This window comes from Sceloporus undulatus, chromosome 5, assembly GCF_019175285.1.
Source record: "Sceloporus undulatus isolate JIND9_A2432 ecotype Alabama chromosome 5, SceUnd_v1.1, whole genome shotgun sequence".
Lineage (NCBI taxonomy): Eukaryota > Metazoa > Chordata > Lepidosauria > Squamata > Phrynosomatidae > Sceloporus > Sceloporus undulatus.
In genome coordinates, this window is record NC_056526.1 from 128,228,959 (window position 1) to 128,246,251 (window position 17,293).

Sequence of the window (17,293 nt, forward strand, 5' to 3'; positions counted from 1 at the left end):
TATTATTATTATTATTATTATTATTATTATTATTATTATTATTATTATTATCCCACCTTTCTCCCAATATAGGGACTCATGCTGTGCAGAGGATTACAGGAATGTAATTCATAGGTAAGATTCAGGCCCCATTCCCACTGGCTTATAAAGCGGATCAAGACTCGGATTATAGGAGCATCATTCCCAATTGAGTGTGCACTCGATCCTCATTGCGCCAATTTCGTTCCCATGGGAATTCAGATCTGATCACCATGTAATTGGTTTTTCAAGGGAAAACCCGACTCAGGGGGGCTTGAACCCGGGTTAATCTGACTGTACTTTTTCGGAGGTTTTTCCTGCACCTCCCAAGTCTGATTTGGGGCAAATGAATGGGAATGACAAGGGTGTTGGGAACTTGGGGATGGGAGGAGCAGTGCTCAAGGGGCTGGCCTAGGGGTGTTACCCACTTCATTCTCTTTCCTGCATTACCAGCGCCATTCCCCCCCCCCCCCCCCCGTTCGTGTAGCCTCTCCCTGGTGGTGCAAGAAGCAAGGTAAAGCAATCACTTTTTGTGGCTCCTTTTTGCACCCTGCAAAGCCTAGATCAGGGCTGCAGCATGCAGTTCCTGCGGCCCCAATCCAGTGAAAATGGAGGCGACGGTAGGCTGCCCCTTAGGGGTGGTCCACACAGCCCCCAACTCACCATTATTCTAACGCCTCTGGCTCTCTTAAGAATTTCCCATGGAAGGAAAGGTGGTTATGTATATGCTTGTCCTGCCATGTACAATAGATTATATTGTTTAGATGAACACAAGTTCCATTAATTCTAATGCAAACTCACAAGAAAAATATCAGTATGTTTTATTAGATTTATTAGCTATGTTCTTGTGTGTGTGTGACGATTAGAGACACAATGGAAGGAGCTTATACAAATCTTTTTTTTTAATGTGTCCCAGTTGATAATGTCCAGGAAGTAGAACACAAGAATATTGAGGACAATTGCCCCAATAGCTCTTTGGAAATGCTTCTGATTAGGCAATTGCCAACCAAACAGATGGCCTAATTAATTCACGAGACATGCTCAACTTAATTTGGCATGACTATAGCACTTGGTGAGCCTTCATTTGATACTCATAATCCATCACAAACATTCTCAGTATTTTTATCAGCTGCCTAGGTTTTTTTTTAAAATTAAAAAGTTAAACATTGCTGATGGGAACCTGTCAGAATTGTATTTTTTTGTCATGCTGTCATCATGGTGAGGACATGAGAGAGAGACTTCTCAGTTGTTGCTCCCACCCTCTGGAACTGCTTTCCACGGCAAGCTAGGCTGGCCCTCTCCCTGCTTTCTTTTCTCCAGCAGGCAAAAACATTCTTATTTAAGCAAGCTTTTTAATGCTTACGCAGTGAAAGTATTTAATGTAGATGTATGTTTTATCTGTTTGTAACTTTTGTATGTTTTTAAATCAGTTTTATAGTGTTTTAATGTGGTGTTTTTAAAATAGGTCCTGTACTTCTTGTCAACATTTTTTAATCTGTTATGGAAGCCATCTTGGCCCCTGGCCTGGGGAAAAGGTGACATGTAACTAAAGTAAATAAATTTTAAAATAAATTTTATCTAGCTTTTTTTTAAAAAAACATTGTAAACACACTTTAACCATTTTATAGTGCATATTAAACTCTACTTTCTAGTTTGAATATTTAAATGTTACACATTTTAGAAGTATGCAACAGTATCTTAGCAGCATTATTACTTCCTTATAATTTGTAATTTGTATTTACCTTTTTATCCATGCTTCAAATACTTTATTTCTTGCTTCATCCATCCATTCAACATTAACAAACTAATTTCCCTTCAAAACCAAGATAATCTACATAAAAGGATACATTCAAAAAGAAAAAGGGGGAAAATAGAAAAGAAAAAATAGAAAAAGAACAATACATAATGCATAAGCCACTGATTCCCCCATTCTAACTGTAATGAAAGGATAACTAAAAATATATTATTCTACCATTATAGGTCCAACTAAATTATCCTACTACAGTTACTAACCATAACCACAAATTACATTGTTAGATTTCTTATTGCTCAAAAGTCCATAAATGTGAAGTCAAAGGCTTTCATGGCCGGCATCCATAGTTTTTTGTGGTTTTTTCAGGCTACGTGGCCATGTTCTAGAAGAGATTGTTCCTGACATTTCGCCAGCATCTGTGGCATGGAAAAATTATGTCCTTTATATAAAATATAAATAGCAAAACCAAGGTTTGTTTTTAAGAGTATATATATATATATATATATTAAAATATTTTTCAAATTGTGGATAGTTTAATCAGTGGATATGGAAGGCTGACTGCATAAGCAAACTAATTAAGATTTTTTAAAGAACATGATAAAACAGCCATCTCCAGTATTTAACCCTTTCTTTCCTATAAAGTCTTCCTGCAGTAAGGTGGCTAATGTTATATTGGAGGTGTGGTGTGTGTGTGTGTGCGCGTATGTCTGCTGTTTATATTCATACCAACTCAGGAGTATATCAAGTATAATGATTTTTAAATTTAGCACATGTCGTTACTTTAGCATACCAAAGATAACTATGGCGGGTTACAGACCGCCATGAAAGTACGGAGTCAGTCCGTACTAGGGTTAGGAAGGTGCGGTGCTTCCACACACCCCTAACCCTAGTACGAACTGAGTCCGTACAAAATGGCGGCTCCCCTTTCACATGGGGGCCGCCATGACGACGTCACGACCGCGCTGCCTCTATATGGGGTGGCGCAGACGTGACGTCATCGGTCCGTGCCAGGATGCTTAGTGCACCCTTTGCGCGGACCAGGAAGGAGCTTCGTTTCGGAGCTCCTTCCTGGTTTGCGGCGCCGCTTGAAGCCCCAAGAACACCCCTTTCCAGGCTGCGGGGAAGGGGCCTTTTGCCGCTTCCCCGCAGCCTGAAAAGCGGCGGATCGGGGCCTCAGAGGCTGCCATTCTGGCAGCTGAGGCCCCGATACACCGGGGAAAGGGCGGGTACAGCCTGCCCCAAATGGGCGGTCTGTAACCCGCCTATGCCATTCAACTCTTAAATCATGACCTTTAATTCCAAGAGTGTCTCATCTCTATGCAATATCCATTCTTTAACATGCCTCACTATACAGTTTAATATTAGGAGCTCCCACCCCTCTCTTTAGCATCATACAGTGTTTTAGATTTTATTCTGGGTTTCCTTGTCTTGCCAAACAGATATGGAAATTTCTCTATGCCACTGCTCAAAGATTGTTCCATTACTTATAATAGGGATCTTTTGAAAAAGAGAAGAAAAAGCCTTGGCAAAACATCTGCTTTTATTACTGCAATTATTCCCAAAAGAAGTAAATGTAACTGCCCCATTTTTCTAGGTCTTTTTAAATGTCTTTTTCATAATTTTGAAATAATAAATTATTTTTGGGTGATTGTAACTCTCATATATTTAATCCCTTTTCCACTTAAAAATCTGAGCAATTAGTTCATTTTCTTTTTCTGAATTCATATTTTTAGTCAGCAACTTTGGTTTATCACTATTCACTTTAAATCCAGAGTATATCCCAAATATCTTGATTTTTTTCCAGAAGAACTTTCATTGAGTCCAATGTTTTTTGTGTCACTGGGCCTAAGCAGACAGTGAGGAACACCTAGCTTACCTCTAGGGTTTACCAAAATGCAGAGAGAGCCTGCTGATTGTACCAAAAGTTCCCACAGAGGGCAAAACATTCATGGGCAGTCCATACCTGCCCCCTTAGTCTGCAAGGATGGACCCAACAAAATGGGGCATTTGCAAATACAAGCTGCACTGCACCATTATTTTTGCTGTTCCACCTCAAATACATATATGAGAGAACACAGATGCATTGCCAGTGACCACCAACTGCTACCCTTGTCCCATCCACCTGCGAGCCCACTCGATGCCCCATGTGACTGGCCAATAAATCGCACAAACTATCACCTAGCTGTACAACGCATCAGTGAAGCCAATGACACGTTGGCACAGCACAATTGGAGGCCATCTCTACATGCCCCCTTCCTGCATGCCCCGTGTTGGATTTGCCAGTTTGTTAGTGTTATTATTAAATCCACTGTATTGTTGGCAATCTGCTGTGTTGGTCTCATTTTGCTTCACAGCGTATGTGATGGGTCAATGCTGTGACGGTGTAACTGACCACTTGGGCACATGTGGGCAAGTAACGAAAAAAAATTACAGGCAGCAACAGTTCCAGTCCCTTCCCTCATTTCCACACCAGCACTCAGTCTGCACACCAGTGTGATAATTTGCACCTTCCAGCTTGAGTGAAAAGGTAACTGAAAAGCACATAGCAAAGCAGCAAACAAAGAAGAGACAAGCTCCATGTTCTCTAGGATAGTCAACTGTTTATTCAGTTTTTAAGAAGCCCACTGTTTATTCAGTGCTTAAGAAGCCCTTCTTAAACAATGAATAAACAGTTGACCATCCTAGAACACATGGAGCTTGTCTCCTCTTTGTTTGGTACCTTCTAGCTTGAATCAAAACAAAACAGGGGTTATGCCCCAGAGCACAGCTTCATCTCAGATTGCTTCCATTTCAGCCACATGCATTGTTTAAACAGGTAGGTTTCAATACAAGGTGAAAGCACATTTTATCACTTGTGTGGACAGCCCCACAATCACAAGATCATTCACATAAGCCCTCAGTTAATTTTTTTTTAATCCTCACAAATTCTGTCATTTTGTCTGACAACTTTCAATAGGGTCTCCAACGTCAAAATAAACTGTAATGGTGAGAGGGAACAACCCTGTCTGGTCCCCTTTTGTATTTCAATTTCAGTTGGTCTTGTTGCATTGCTGTTTACGAAACTCTGAGCTTTTTTAAGTTGAGTACATAGTCTTTATCACCCAACTAATATTTTCACCAAAGTTTTTTTTTCTTCAGTATTTGAAATAATTCCAAGCGAAACACTCGTTTTGTCATGTTGTTCCAGAAATTCAGTAGTATTAAGAACAGTTTGTACAGTATTCCTTTGGACAAAAATCCATCCCAAACCTCATGAATATTCTGGTAAATATGTTTTCTTAATCTAGTAGTAGGAAATATCTTATAATCAATTGTTTAGTAATGAAAAAAGTATGTAATTTTTCATTAATGTCTAATCTGTATCTTCATGAATCACTGTAATACAGGCATTTCTCCATGAGCCTAGCATCTACCTTTTCCTAGTATCTCATTACATGCTATTTTTAGTGGCTGAAGTAACTCATCTTCAAATTTCTTATAATAAACTGCAGATAATCCATAATGCCCATTAAATGCATTACCTTTCCAACTCTGTGCTTTCCACCTGACTCCAAGGAAGCTGTCTCTGTCAGAACCAATGTCTGCTGTCAGTAATGGATTAGATGAGGGCAAACAAAATGAAGGTTAATCCAGACAAGACAGAGGTGCTCCTGGTCAGTCATACGGCAGTCGTAATTGGGGCTTTGCCAAGTTACACTTCCCCTGTAGTCTCAAGCTTGCAGCTTGGATGTGCTCCTGGACTCCACTCTGAGCCTGGTTGCCAAGGTTTCAGCAGTGGCCAGGAATGCATTCGCACAGTTAAACCATCAGAGACATCAGATTCCTTGAGACATCAGATCTGGCTAAAGTGACACATGCCTTGATTACATCCTGTTTGGACTACTGCAACACACTCTGCTTGGGGCTGCTTTTGGAAACTGTCTGGAAACTTCAGCGGGTTCAAAACACTGCAGCCAGAATACTGACCAGAGCCAGTTACAAGGAATGTATAACTCCTGTACTGAAACAGCTTCACTGGCTACCGGTTCATTTCTGAACACAATCCAAAGTGCTGGTCATGACCTATAAAGCCCAACACAGTTTAGGTCCAGACTGTTTGAGAAACCGTATCTCCGCATACAAACCAGCTAGAGCTCAAGACCCTCAGAAGGCTTTCTCTTGGTCCTGCCACCATGACAGGCTCGCCTGGTGAGGATATGAGAGATAGAGAGCCTTCTCAGTGGCCGCTCTCACCCTATGGAAGTCCCTGCCACAGGAGGCTAGGCTGGCCTCCTCCCTCCTGCCTTTTGCTGGCAAGCAAAAACCTTTTTATTCAAGCAAGTTTTTAAAAATCTTGCAAGCCTGTTTTTATGTGAGGCTGGTTTAAATTATGTTTTTAACTTCTGTACATTTTAAATTTTATCCTTCTAGTATTTAAATTAGGTTATTTTAATTGTTTTTAAACATGTTGTTTTAATGTGTTTCATATTGTGAGCCGGCTTGGGTCCCTTTTTGGGAGAAAGGTGGAATAGAAATAAAATAAATAAATAATAAAGGAGCAATCGAACAGGGGTACCTCCTTTCCTGTTCAGCATGGGTTTTCCAAGGTCCTTTAAAAATATTATAAATCTTTATTTGAAGAGATTTCTGTCTAACTGACCTTAATGAATCTTTAGTGATTCTTCAGCTTTGCAGTGGAGAACATTGTAATGTCCAGGGCTCTTGACTACACAGCTCCAAAATCCACTGGAGATTATGCACAAGTTATCCAGAAATCTGCCATTCTGCCCTTGTGGAATACTTCCATATCTTTATGGTAATAATTAATCCTGCAAAGATAGCACAGCACACAATTGTGTTGCTAACTATCAGCCCTCTTGGCCAGCTTCACCAAAGATACTTGGTTATATTCTGCACCATAAATTTTATTTGCTGTTAAATACACATTAATTAGACAACACCAGACTCAGGGCATGAAAGGTTAGATAATCCCTGGATTAAGGGGCCACTTCATATTACTGATTTCCTTCACAAAGGGATCTTTAAAAAAACGTGTGTGCAAACTGGGTATGAATTGCAATGTGTGGTGGCTACATGGGTTGGGGTGAGCGATTCCCTGTACAAATGCTGTAATGTGCTAAGAATCTTCAGAGCAGGTTTGGGGAGCCTTGTGTCGCTCCTACAATATCCATGGTCCCTTACTATTGGTCATGCCAGGTGGATATACAGGGGTCATAATCCAAACTATCCGGAGAGTTTACATGAAAGAAGCTGTAAAACAAAACATCCCTTCCCTGGATTATAGGCTTCTGTTGGCTACGTTAGTTAATTTCATCTCCATGAGTCACATAATACACCTGCACAGTTGTGACAGTTTTAACTTGTACACATTCCATTATTACTCAGAACTAGAGATGACAGAGAAAATCACTGAATTTTTACTAGCCTATCCAGTTTGCTTCCTCCACAACTGAATACAATTCAGACTAAGAGGTCCTTATGTTTACAAGCCTGCTCTCCAGTGCATGTATTTGCTGAAGGCACATGGCTGATCAAATATGTATAACAAACCTAAATACATATATAAACATACACACACACACAATTTAGTACATAGAAGTGGGAAAATGTATTGTGTCCATATTAGCCTACCTGATCCTCAGGAGAGGCCTTTCTTTTAGTCCTGCTTCTTTAGGCCTTCTCAGTAGCTGCCCAAAGGCTGTGGAACTCCTTCCCTAGGGAGCCTGGAATGGCCCTCTCACTGCTGTCTTTCCATCAGCAGACAGATATTTTTTTTCTTCTGGTAGGCATTTATAATTGCAAGTTTTTAACAGGTACGGTACTGTTTTAAATTGTGCTCTGTTTAGTTGCTTTTTATCATTTTTAAGGCCCAATGCAAGGGCCAAATAAAGCAGCTTCTGGCCACTTTGAGGGCATGGCATTCAAATGATGCACGCCTCCAAACTAGCCGGAAGCCACCCAAGTGCTGTGATTGAGTCCTTTAGACCAGATCAAAAAGGAGCAGATTAAATCTGACTCCTGACAGCAGTGCTGATTTGGGAGTGTGATGGGAACAGGCTGTGTGGTCACCAGAGTCCCTGCACGATTGCAGCCAGAACAACCACCGGACACTCCTTCCAGGCCATCTGTTCCAGGCCTAAGTGCATGTTTCAAATTGTTTTAATATTGTTAAAAAATTAATTCTATTTTAATGTTGGCATTTTGTATGGTTTGTAACTATACTGGAATTATTTTAATTTGCAAGCTGTCTTGAGTCCCTATCTGGGGAAGATGGGATATAAATAACATTATTATCTGTATTAAATTATGTTTGTGTGTATGTATGCAAGTGTGTGTATAGAATTAAAATTGATACAAAAATGCATACATTTAGAAAAAAATTGCATGCAAATGCATGGAACTTCCCAGGCAAAGTAGGTGAGGAATTCATTCTGATGCATACCTAAGTCAGAACAAGCTTTAAGGTGGAAATAATGTAACTTCAACAAGTTTGTGTTTTGCCCTTTCACATATCCCTACTCACAGTGAGAATGGATTTTCCTGTGTATTTTATGTTTTACTTGCACCACCCTGACACCTTGCCCTGAAGTATCTACTTCATCTTTGAAGGCTATAAAAGCAAGTGATCAGTAAACAGCCAGGGCTGGAATATTCTGGATTAAGGGAGGGGGGAAATGTGAACTTCCATTGCATAAATACCATAAATAAATAAATGGGGGGGGGGAATCATGTGGTCTTCTGAAACTTTACAATATTGTCAATTGGGCCCACCTTTATGCTGGAAGTATGCCACCTTTATAAAAGTGTAAGATGTCAGAAACCCCTGAACTGTAATGGCTACTTTTGCACAAAACTCTCTGTATGTCTTATTCTGAAACATGGCTGGCCTGATTACTTCAGAAAAGGTAACTATTGATGGGAATTTCATAAGCATCTATGAAAAAAATTCTTTTAAAAAGTTATTTACAGTTTCCATTCAAAAATAAGGCATGTAGTGCACATGTACACTATATTTCCCTAAAATTTGGTGACTATAATCCACCAGGGGCTACTGTGCCTATAACCTTCCTTTACTTCTGAAAAACAAACAACCATTTGTTGCTTTCCAATAAATGGCCCTGACAGCCGGTGTCTTCCATATTAGTGGGGTGACAAATCCAATCCAGATTTTAGTCCAAACCTTAAAGGTACTATTAAAGATGCTAAATCTGTTTTGGGAATAAGGTTCAGCACCTTGGATACCTCTTGAAGTTTACACTAGAATTTAGAGCAAATTCAGCACCTCCGTGACTTGAAGTCACCAGACACAAATGGAGGATAGTGAGTTGGAACGCACAGAGATGTGGCTTTCTGAATTGAGATTCAAATTTGGACTCAAGTCAAATCATACAATTGTTCGAGCAAATCAGATGGGTTTCTATATCGGGCCAAACCACATGTTGTGGTTGATGCAACATCCTAGTATATACACGCAAATTTGCATACAGATATGAATGCAGAGATGCAATAATACCAAAGAGGAAAGCAAAGCTCTTGCAAGAGAAAACAATAGCCTGTCACATGGCACAAACAATACAAAGGTCAAAACTATTTTCTTAACTTCCCATCTGGGCAAGGCAGAAGATTCTTGAGCACACAAGCAAAACCAGTACCCATCAGCTACTCCTCCTCCTTGGTGCTTAAATACACATTATCTTAAAATCAAGGCTTGCGGCCAAGTAACTGCTAATTATTTCTTTCTTAGTGCGGGGGTAACAAAGGTGTAGCAAAGTCACAATTCAAATAAACTAAAAAGTGCAAACAGTATTCCTTTCAGTGTAGCAACTAACTTTTTCTATTCACCTTTTATAGTCACAACTTCAGCACATTTTAACAGAGATTTTAATTTTATACCATTCTCTTATCCTTTTTCTTAAAAAAACTAGAAAAGTAGCAAGTTATTTTTAAAACATTATAATGGTGAAATGTAAAGGGTAATGGGAACAAATTACTTTTAAAAATCCTGAAGAGTTTGGGGGGGGGGGGGTGGTACCTGAATCAGATTTCCTCTTCCTGTGTATTGTGTTTCCAGTGGAAAGTCAGGCTGCCTATTCCATTGACTGGTGGGGAGGGAGGTCTGACCTGGCAGCAAGCTAAAAGTATTAAAATAATGTACAGCTAGGCCCTCTTTTTCGATTGGATGAATCCAGCTATCTACTTTTTCCCTTTCAGCTATGGCAGACCCTGCTAATGGAGTTTAAGCTTTTGAATAATTCTCAAAAAGGTGGGAAGAGAGGGATCCTGAGACATATCATACAATGTCTTTTGAACTTATCCAGCTGTTAATGTTAATGTGTTTTCCACTGGTTCTAGCTTCTTTTGAAAATCTAGAGAAAATGATGCAACTGACTGATTGGGGGGGGCAAATCTCTTGTGTATATTTCTCTGTACACAGATTTTTCAGTGCTTCACAGAAACAGCTATGCAGTTTATAGCCTGATACGATTTATTATAATTCAGAGAGTTTGCTTTTCCTCAGTGGGAAAGGAAATTAAAAGAGTGGCAGAAAAAGAAACTCTGGGCCATTCTTGTGTGCATCAGTCAGATTTCCAGTCCATCCCACAATGCACTGCCCCAGCCAAGCTGCTGTTTTGTTCAATGATATTTATTTATTTATTTTTGTTTTTCAACACAGACAGTGCCTGATTATTATGCATATCAACCGATCTGCTGTTAAAACTTGTCCTTCTTTACAAATCCAGGGATAGAATCATATTTTCACCATTTCCAATTTCTTTTCTTGGTTCATAAAACAGCTTGCAAATAGGTGCACACTGCCTTTTCACTTATGCACTGAATGCCACCTGTCCAAAATTAGCACCCTCCAAATATGTTGGACTCACTATCCCGAGCTCTTGACTATGCTGGAGGGTACCAGCTTGGGGGAATGCAAAAATAGCTCTGCAAAAAATATACATGCACTACTGTTTCAGGAGAAAGTGAATGGCACATGGCAACACATTCAGCGTGCCTAAAATTTTCCGGTTAGGAAACCGAACTAACTTGGTCTTTATTTTCTCCTGCCTACTTTAAGTACATAGCAAGGAACACAGACTGCGTTTCACGGGAAAGAGTCATAAGAAAATGGAACACTGAATTACAGACGCTTCTGAGCTAATGAATACTTGTCAAATGTAGCCCTCTCAGACCACATGAAAAAGGAAACATTCAAGAGCTCCTACCATGTCTTTTACATTTACAAGTCTAATTAAATCTTATTAGAAGAGGCAGATGAAAATATCTCATCAAACCTGACCTTCGTTTTACAGGGAAACTTTCTTTCTCACAAGCAAGAATGTTATGGATGTCCTTACCAAAATCTTTATTTAAGTGTTGAAAACCATAGTGAACAAAATTTTAAACCAAATACTTACCTACTATTATAACACCCGGCTCTTTGAAACAAGAGCTAAAGAAAGAGACCACTACAAGGAAGGAAACCACCTGCCAAGAGCCCTTCCTGAAATCCAGTAACTCAGAGCACTATGGAAACCTTTCTCTCAATCATGAAGATGGCTTTGATAGATCTTGACTGAAAATATTTGCTTGGCAATAAAACTCCAGGTGTGAGCTTGACTTAGCCACTCTCCCTCTCTTCTTCAGCCCAATATCTCTCACAGGGACTGTTGCAAGAACTGAAGAGTATGTTTTCCGTGTTCACAATTTGAAGCACCCAGCAGTCTTGTTGTTGCTCTTGATCCCCATTCCTCTTTCCTCTCACTAACATTTTTGATACAGTACAATCACATACGTACCACATGGTGGGAACAAATGGGGCATGTACAAATGAACTGACTTCATGTTTTGAAGAAAGAGACTAGCTTTCCATGTATGTACAATTAGACTAAAAGTAATGGCTCTAGTTCTGGCTGAGTGCCTACTGAGATGACTACTGCAATAAATACAGCAAGCATTTCAAATGATTCTATACACTTTTTATGTATTTGATTGGCTTATTAAACAATTTTGAATTAGTAGGTAAAATAATTATTGTATATAAGTATGTGATGTCAAAACCCTAATAAAGAGAGTATTATTCACAACACAACAAGCAGGTTGAGTTTTTGAGGGCCTGTTTATGGTATAATTCTGCTGGATTGAGCAATTTCCTCTTAGCGAGAAGAAAAATCCACCTGGGCTGTTGACCTATTAATTACAGGTAAAGTGAAGGTCAGCTCTCTGATCAGAAGTCAAGGTGTGACATGTCAAAAAGAAACTAGGGAAAAACAGCAGTGTTAAACAACAATGGGAAAATGACTTCATTAGAAACAGATGTTAAAGTGAATAAAACATTTTATCTAAGCAGCATATAAACAGTAGTATTTTGCAGAAATGTGAATGAGTACAGCTTTATGAAATTGTTCTTCATGTACCCAAATTTAGAGGTTCCTCTTTCAGAGAGGCACTGAAGCATTACAGAATTACCACCATTCCATGATTTCATTTCCATGGTTAGTTCTGACCTCCTTGCATTCTTGATTTGCCCATTTTCATTAGGTTCATCTTTGTGATTATATAGGAATACTAGTGCAGTGGCTCTTAACCACTGACACATGCAACACTGAAGTAGTCAAGATGGGGCACTGGTGTTTTATTCACAGTTATAAAAATTATTCCCAATGACACTACTGCAATATTTCATTTTTATTCTTTGTGTTTCTGTCATGATGAAGCACTTTGATAGAATAATTGGTGGGGCTCCAGATATGATATGTCAATAACTGCTTCACCAGTGCTTTGTATGTGCAATGATTGGAGTTTATCAGACGCAAGTTTTTGGACCCTCAATTCTGCTAAGGAATTGAAACGAACGTTGCGAATTGACCTTATAACGCGATGTTTTACCACATTGTTTGCTCTTTCGTCATTCCCCCGAAACGTGATGTTGGCGCTATGCCAGGCGATTTGCGTGATGCGAAACCATGCACAGCGGTTCTGTTTACTACACCAGCGCCTTCCTTTTCTGTCGAACATTTCGCATAAAAATCTTTGCGCATGCCCTTTGGAGGTTTTGGTCGTATCGTGACCTTTGTGCTTCCGGGGGAGCGGGGGGTCCCCCCATCTCTAGGATCCTATTTAGCGGAGGGGAGGGGGAGAAGGAAAGCCGAAGGAAAAGGGGGGATCTTGATGCAAAGGGTGACAGAAGGCAAAAGGGGAAATCTGGGTGGCTTTATGACTGCAAAGGGCTGTCATAGGGAGGTGGGGGGGAATGGAGAAAGTGATGGAGGAGGAGGAAGAGGAGGAGGAGGAGGAAGGAGCCGTGGGAAGAAGGGAGCCATAGAGGGCATCCTATAATGGAGCAGGAGGAGGAGAATGAAGGAGCCAGGGCAGCTCAGAGGGAGGTGAGGGTCGGAAGGAAGGAAGAGGAGGAGGAGGATTGCCCAGGGAAATAGGGCTGTGGAGAGAAGCTGGGGATGTAGGGAAATGGATGCAGCAGAAGCAGCCTCTTTTGACAATTTATGTGCATGATTCAGAAAAGAAGAAGGTGCTGGACTGAATGGCCCTTTGGCATCCCTTCCATTTCTAGGGTCCTATTTATTCCTTCAGAGAAGAAGAAGGGGCTAGACTGGATGGCTTTGGGGGTCCCTTCCATTTCTAGGATTCTATGTATTCCCTCAGGACAGAAGAAAGGGGCTTGAGTGGATGACCCTTTGGGGTCCCTTCCATCTCTCTGGCATCCTATGTATTCTTTCAAGGCAGAAGAAGGGGCTGGAGTGGATGACCCTTGGGGGTCCCTTGCATAGATTAGATTTACCTATAGGTACAGACCCCACTCCCCTCACATATACATATACATATACATATAGAACATGCATATATATATATATACACACACACACACACACACACACACACACACACACACCTCTTCATAAATACAGGCAGACAAGACAGATGTACACATATATATGCCAGAGACAAATACCAATAAACATCTCTGCATATTCACAGTATCCACAATAGCTGATAACACACACGCGTCTTTATATTCACATGCATTCCTTCAGGACAGAAGAAGGGGGTGGACTGGATGACCCTTTAGGGTCCCCTTAATTTATCGCATCCTATGTATTCCTCCATCACACATCAAGGCAAAACACACACACAAACACATATATATGCATGATTGCATTCGCACAAAGAATGTATCTCTGCACATATTCACGCAGAACACGCATTTATACACACACACACACACTCAAAAACCCCTTCCCCGGGGTAGCCCTGAAAAAGGAAGGCCACCGGAAGGGAATGAGGTGAAAAAAGCAGCTCAGCATCATGGGAACTTTGCAATCAGTAACATTTGCGTTGCGTTGTGTTGCTGCCTACCACACCAAACCATTTCGCAACGCATTCGAAAGGATAATGGGAGACAAAGGCCTGACTTCCCTTTCTTCCCGTAGTGCCCAAAAAGGGGAGGAATGACGCTAAAACTATGGAAGCGTTGCGCAACGGGCTCCCATAGAAATGAATGATGTCTGGAAGAACATCGCGTTATCATGTTATTGTGCAATGTTAGTGGCGAAAAAATGACTCTTTGGGCAGGAAAAATCGCCAAAAACTCGTGTCTGATAAACTCCATTAAGACACAATGCAAAAGGGAATCTTCTTTGCACTGAGATTTAGTCTCTGTCCATGTACACATGGATCAAATCATTGCACTAATCCTGATGCAATCACGGTAATATATTAATATTTGTTTTATATTAGGTTTTCATCACTGTGTCTATGCACCGCCTGCACACCCAAGTAACATGGCAAATGGAGGAAAAAAACCTGCAGAAAACTGGACACATCCCAATTCAAAAATAATTATTCTCAGTGTGTCTAAGACACAGCACAACATGGAATAGATCAGTCTGTAGAACCATAACAAAATGAAATAGTGCTACAGAGACTAGTACCATCCATTCATCCCTAGAGTAAACCCAAAGGACAACATTGTTAACATTTAGTTCACACTCCTTTGGGATGTTTCTCCTTATTTATTTATTTATGTAGATTTGAAAGCTTCTTCAAAACTTTATTTGTATTTCATCAGTATCATACATGCTTATCCTGGAATGAGTAAAAATGCCCCAAATGCCAGTTTTAAAGGCTACAGGAGCAAGAACTCAAATCTGACCAACCTCAAGGAAGCTTCACAACAGAAATGTGCTAAAGTTTAGTTCAAGGTGGAGAATCTTTGACTCTCGTATGTTTCAACATACAGTTCCTATCAATCTTTTTAGTACAGCCAATGATAGGGAGTAGTGGGAAGTGTGGTGCAAAACACCTAGAAAGTCAGTGGTTCCCCAACTCTGGCTTTGCTAAAGGCTAAGACTTTTCCTGACAAGTATGAGATTACTGTGGACTAGTCAAGAGCTGCACAGATCCCCGAAGCTGAAAAGATCAGCTTTTTAGTCCTTTCACACAGTTGCTTTCCAACTCTGGTTAGTGAACACAAATAGGGTAAGAAGAGGGGGAAACATACTATTTTCTTAATTCTCTGATGCAAAGTCCTATACTACAAAACAAAGCAAGACAGTGTGGCTTAGAAGTTGTTACTTGTGTCCAGTAGAAAGAGATCCAAAAAAGGTACTTTTATATTAAATTTAGCATTTATCTTTAAAAAAAGAAAAACAAATGGCACCAACTCCTGAGAGAGAGCCACCATGGCATAGTAGTTTGAGTGTTGAACTAGCAAACTGGGAGACCAGGGTTGAAATCCCCACTCAACCATGGAAACCTAATGGGTGACCTTGAGCAAGTCACACTCTCAGCCTCAAAGTCAAAGGCAAACCAACTCTGAACAAATCTTGCCAAGAAAACCCTGTGATAGGTTCATGCTGGGGCTGCCATATGTCAGAAATGACTTCAAGGAACACCACCACCATCACCACCACCACCACAGCACAGATAACAACAACACAGATAGAACTCCTACTAGACGTTTTGGAAATAAGCCACTGTCTTTCTGTCTTTATCAATTATCCTTTTTCCAAACAAGTCTTCCATAAAACAAAAGCAGGCCACCCAAAGAGATACAGAATGCTGGAGTCATAAATTTCAATACTGGTACTTCATTCCTCCTGATACTAGGTGAGTACTGTCGGTTGCTTTCAAGTATAGACCAGCTCTTTTGTCTTCTAGCAAGTATTATGAGGCAACTTGAAATCTCCTCCTAGAGACAGATGAATTTCTCTGGAATGATCTGGCATGGAACTGTGCACCTGCAAGCAAAAAGATCATTCAGCAAAGCTGAGGATCTAGTGTATACATCAATTTTGGGGAGGGAATTTTGAATGCGTAACCTTTTCATCTTGTCACAATTTACCACCTGCAAAATGACAACAGCAATATCTTATATAACAGGGGGTTGAGACAAGTACGTTCAAAAAGCAGAAGTTAATAACAGTATGATACACATTATGTAGTTTCATCTAGAAGCTCAATCAATGTTCAATCGAACACTCCACCTGTTAAATTGCCTGTGTGATCTCTATTACTTCCATGTACTCCAGTATCCAAAGTTTCCCTACTGGTTCAATTCCCTTCCTGATCTCTCCCTGACACATTTTGTCATTTTTGTTTTTAGAGCTGCCTACATTATAGCCATTGATTTCTCATCTCCAAGCATGCTACAATCCCCACCTCTTTCAATATTCTCTCTTTTCAGGTCACTGCATTACAAGCTATTGTCTGTACCATTTTACAACCACCAAATGCTGCTCTCCTCCATTCAGTCATCAGTCTATAAATCTGTTCAGAGTGGGAAAGTTTTTTCAACCTGATGACTAAATTCAATTTCAAAGAATTTCACAAAGGCTTTGTACCAGTGGCAAATGGTGTAATGCAAACTATCTGAATAGTTAAGAGTAACACTTACTGCCAGTAACTAAATATGAAGAAAGTCATTTCAACCTTTCAGCATGGGTAAAGAAACCATACAGAGACTGGGAAATGGCCAAATGATGGCATCATGGGAAAAGGGGGCATGACCAGATTCTACACCAGGACATAAGGCTCCCCAATCCTGAGCTAATGCATAACCTCTAGATGAGGTCCCACACCACAAAATCAGGGGATCTCTCTCACTTTTCTCTCACACTGCTACTTCCTCATTTTGGCTGGGAGTTTGAAAGAGATTTACAGGTAGGGTCACATAGGTAGATGTAACAAGAATGTGGCAGCAGTGGTGTTCACTGGTGGGAGTAAAGGAACAGTGTCTCCCACAGAGGAATCATAGCGGGGAAGGTCAAAGCCCTCACATTCGGTGCCTGAAGTATGTAAAAGTAGGTTCCCCACAGCCCAACGCATATATATGCCCTCTTCCTTCAGGACAATTATCTAGACTTCCTATCTCTTTGTATCTTACCCCACACAGCTTTCCAGTTTTCAGCCCTTCTGCCTGTCCACAGCACCTTATATTAGACTCTGCAAGGGATTCTACCCAAACATAGTACTTTACAAGAAGAAATACCACTGGTGAAATTTTGTAAT

At 40.4% G+C, this 17,293-nt stretch overlaps 1 protein-coding gene across 9 annotated transcripts in view; it reads right to left on the minus strand.

Moving 5' to 3' along the window:
* Positions 1–17,293, minus strand: part of FAM149A (family with sequence similarity 149 member A) — a 74,438-nt gene that overhangs the window by 10,031 nt on the left and 47,114 nt on the right. For 5 of the 9 annotated variants that reach the window (XM_042468460.1, XM_042468459.1, XM_042468462.1 and 2 more), the window contains exon 14: positions 15,599–16,023. In XM_042468460.1, coding sequence (XP_042324394.1) covers positions 15,950–16,023 — 74 coding nt within the window. In that variant the 3' untranslated portion in view covers positions 15,599–15,949. Of the gene's footprint in view, positions 1–1,760; positions 1,850–6,410; positions 6,580–15,598; positions 16,024–17,293 lie in introns of those variants that run through there. The other 4 variants (XR_006104075.1, XR_006104077.1, XR_006104076.1 and 1 more) reach the window with 1 other exon arrangement.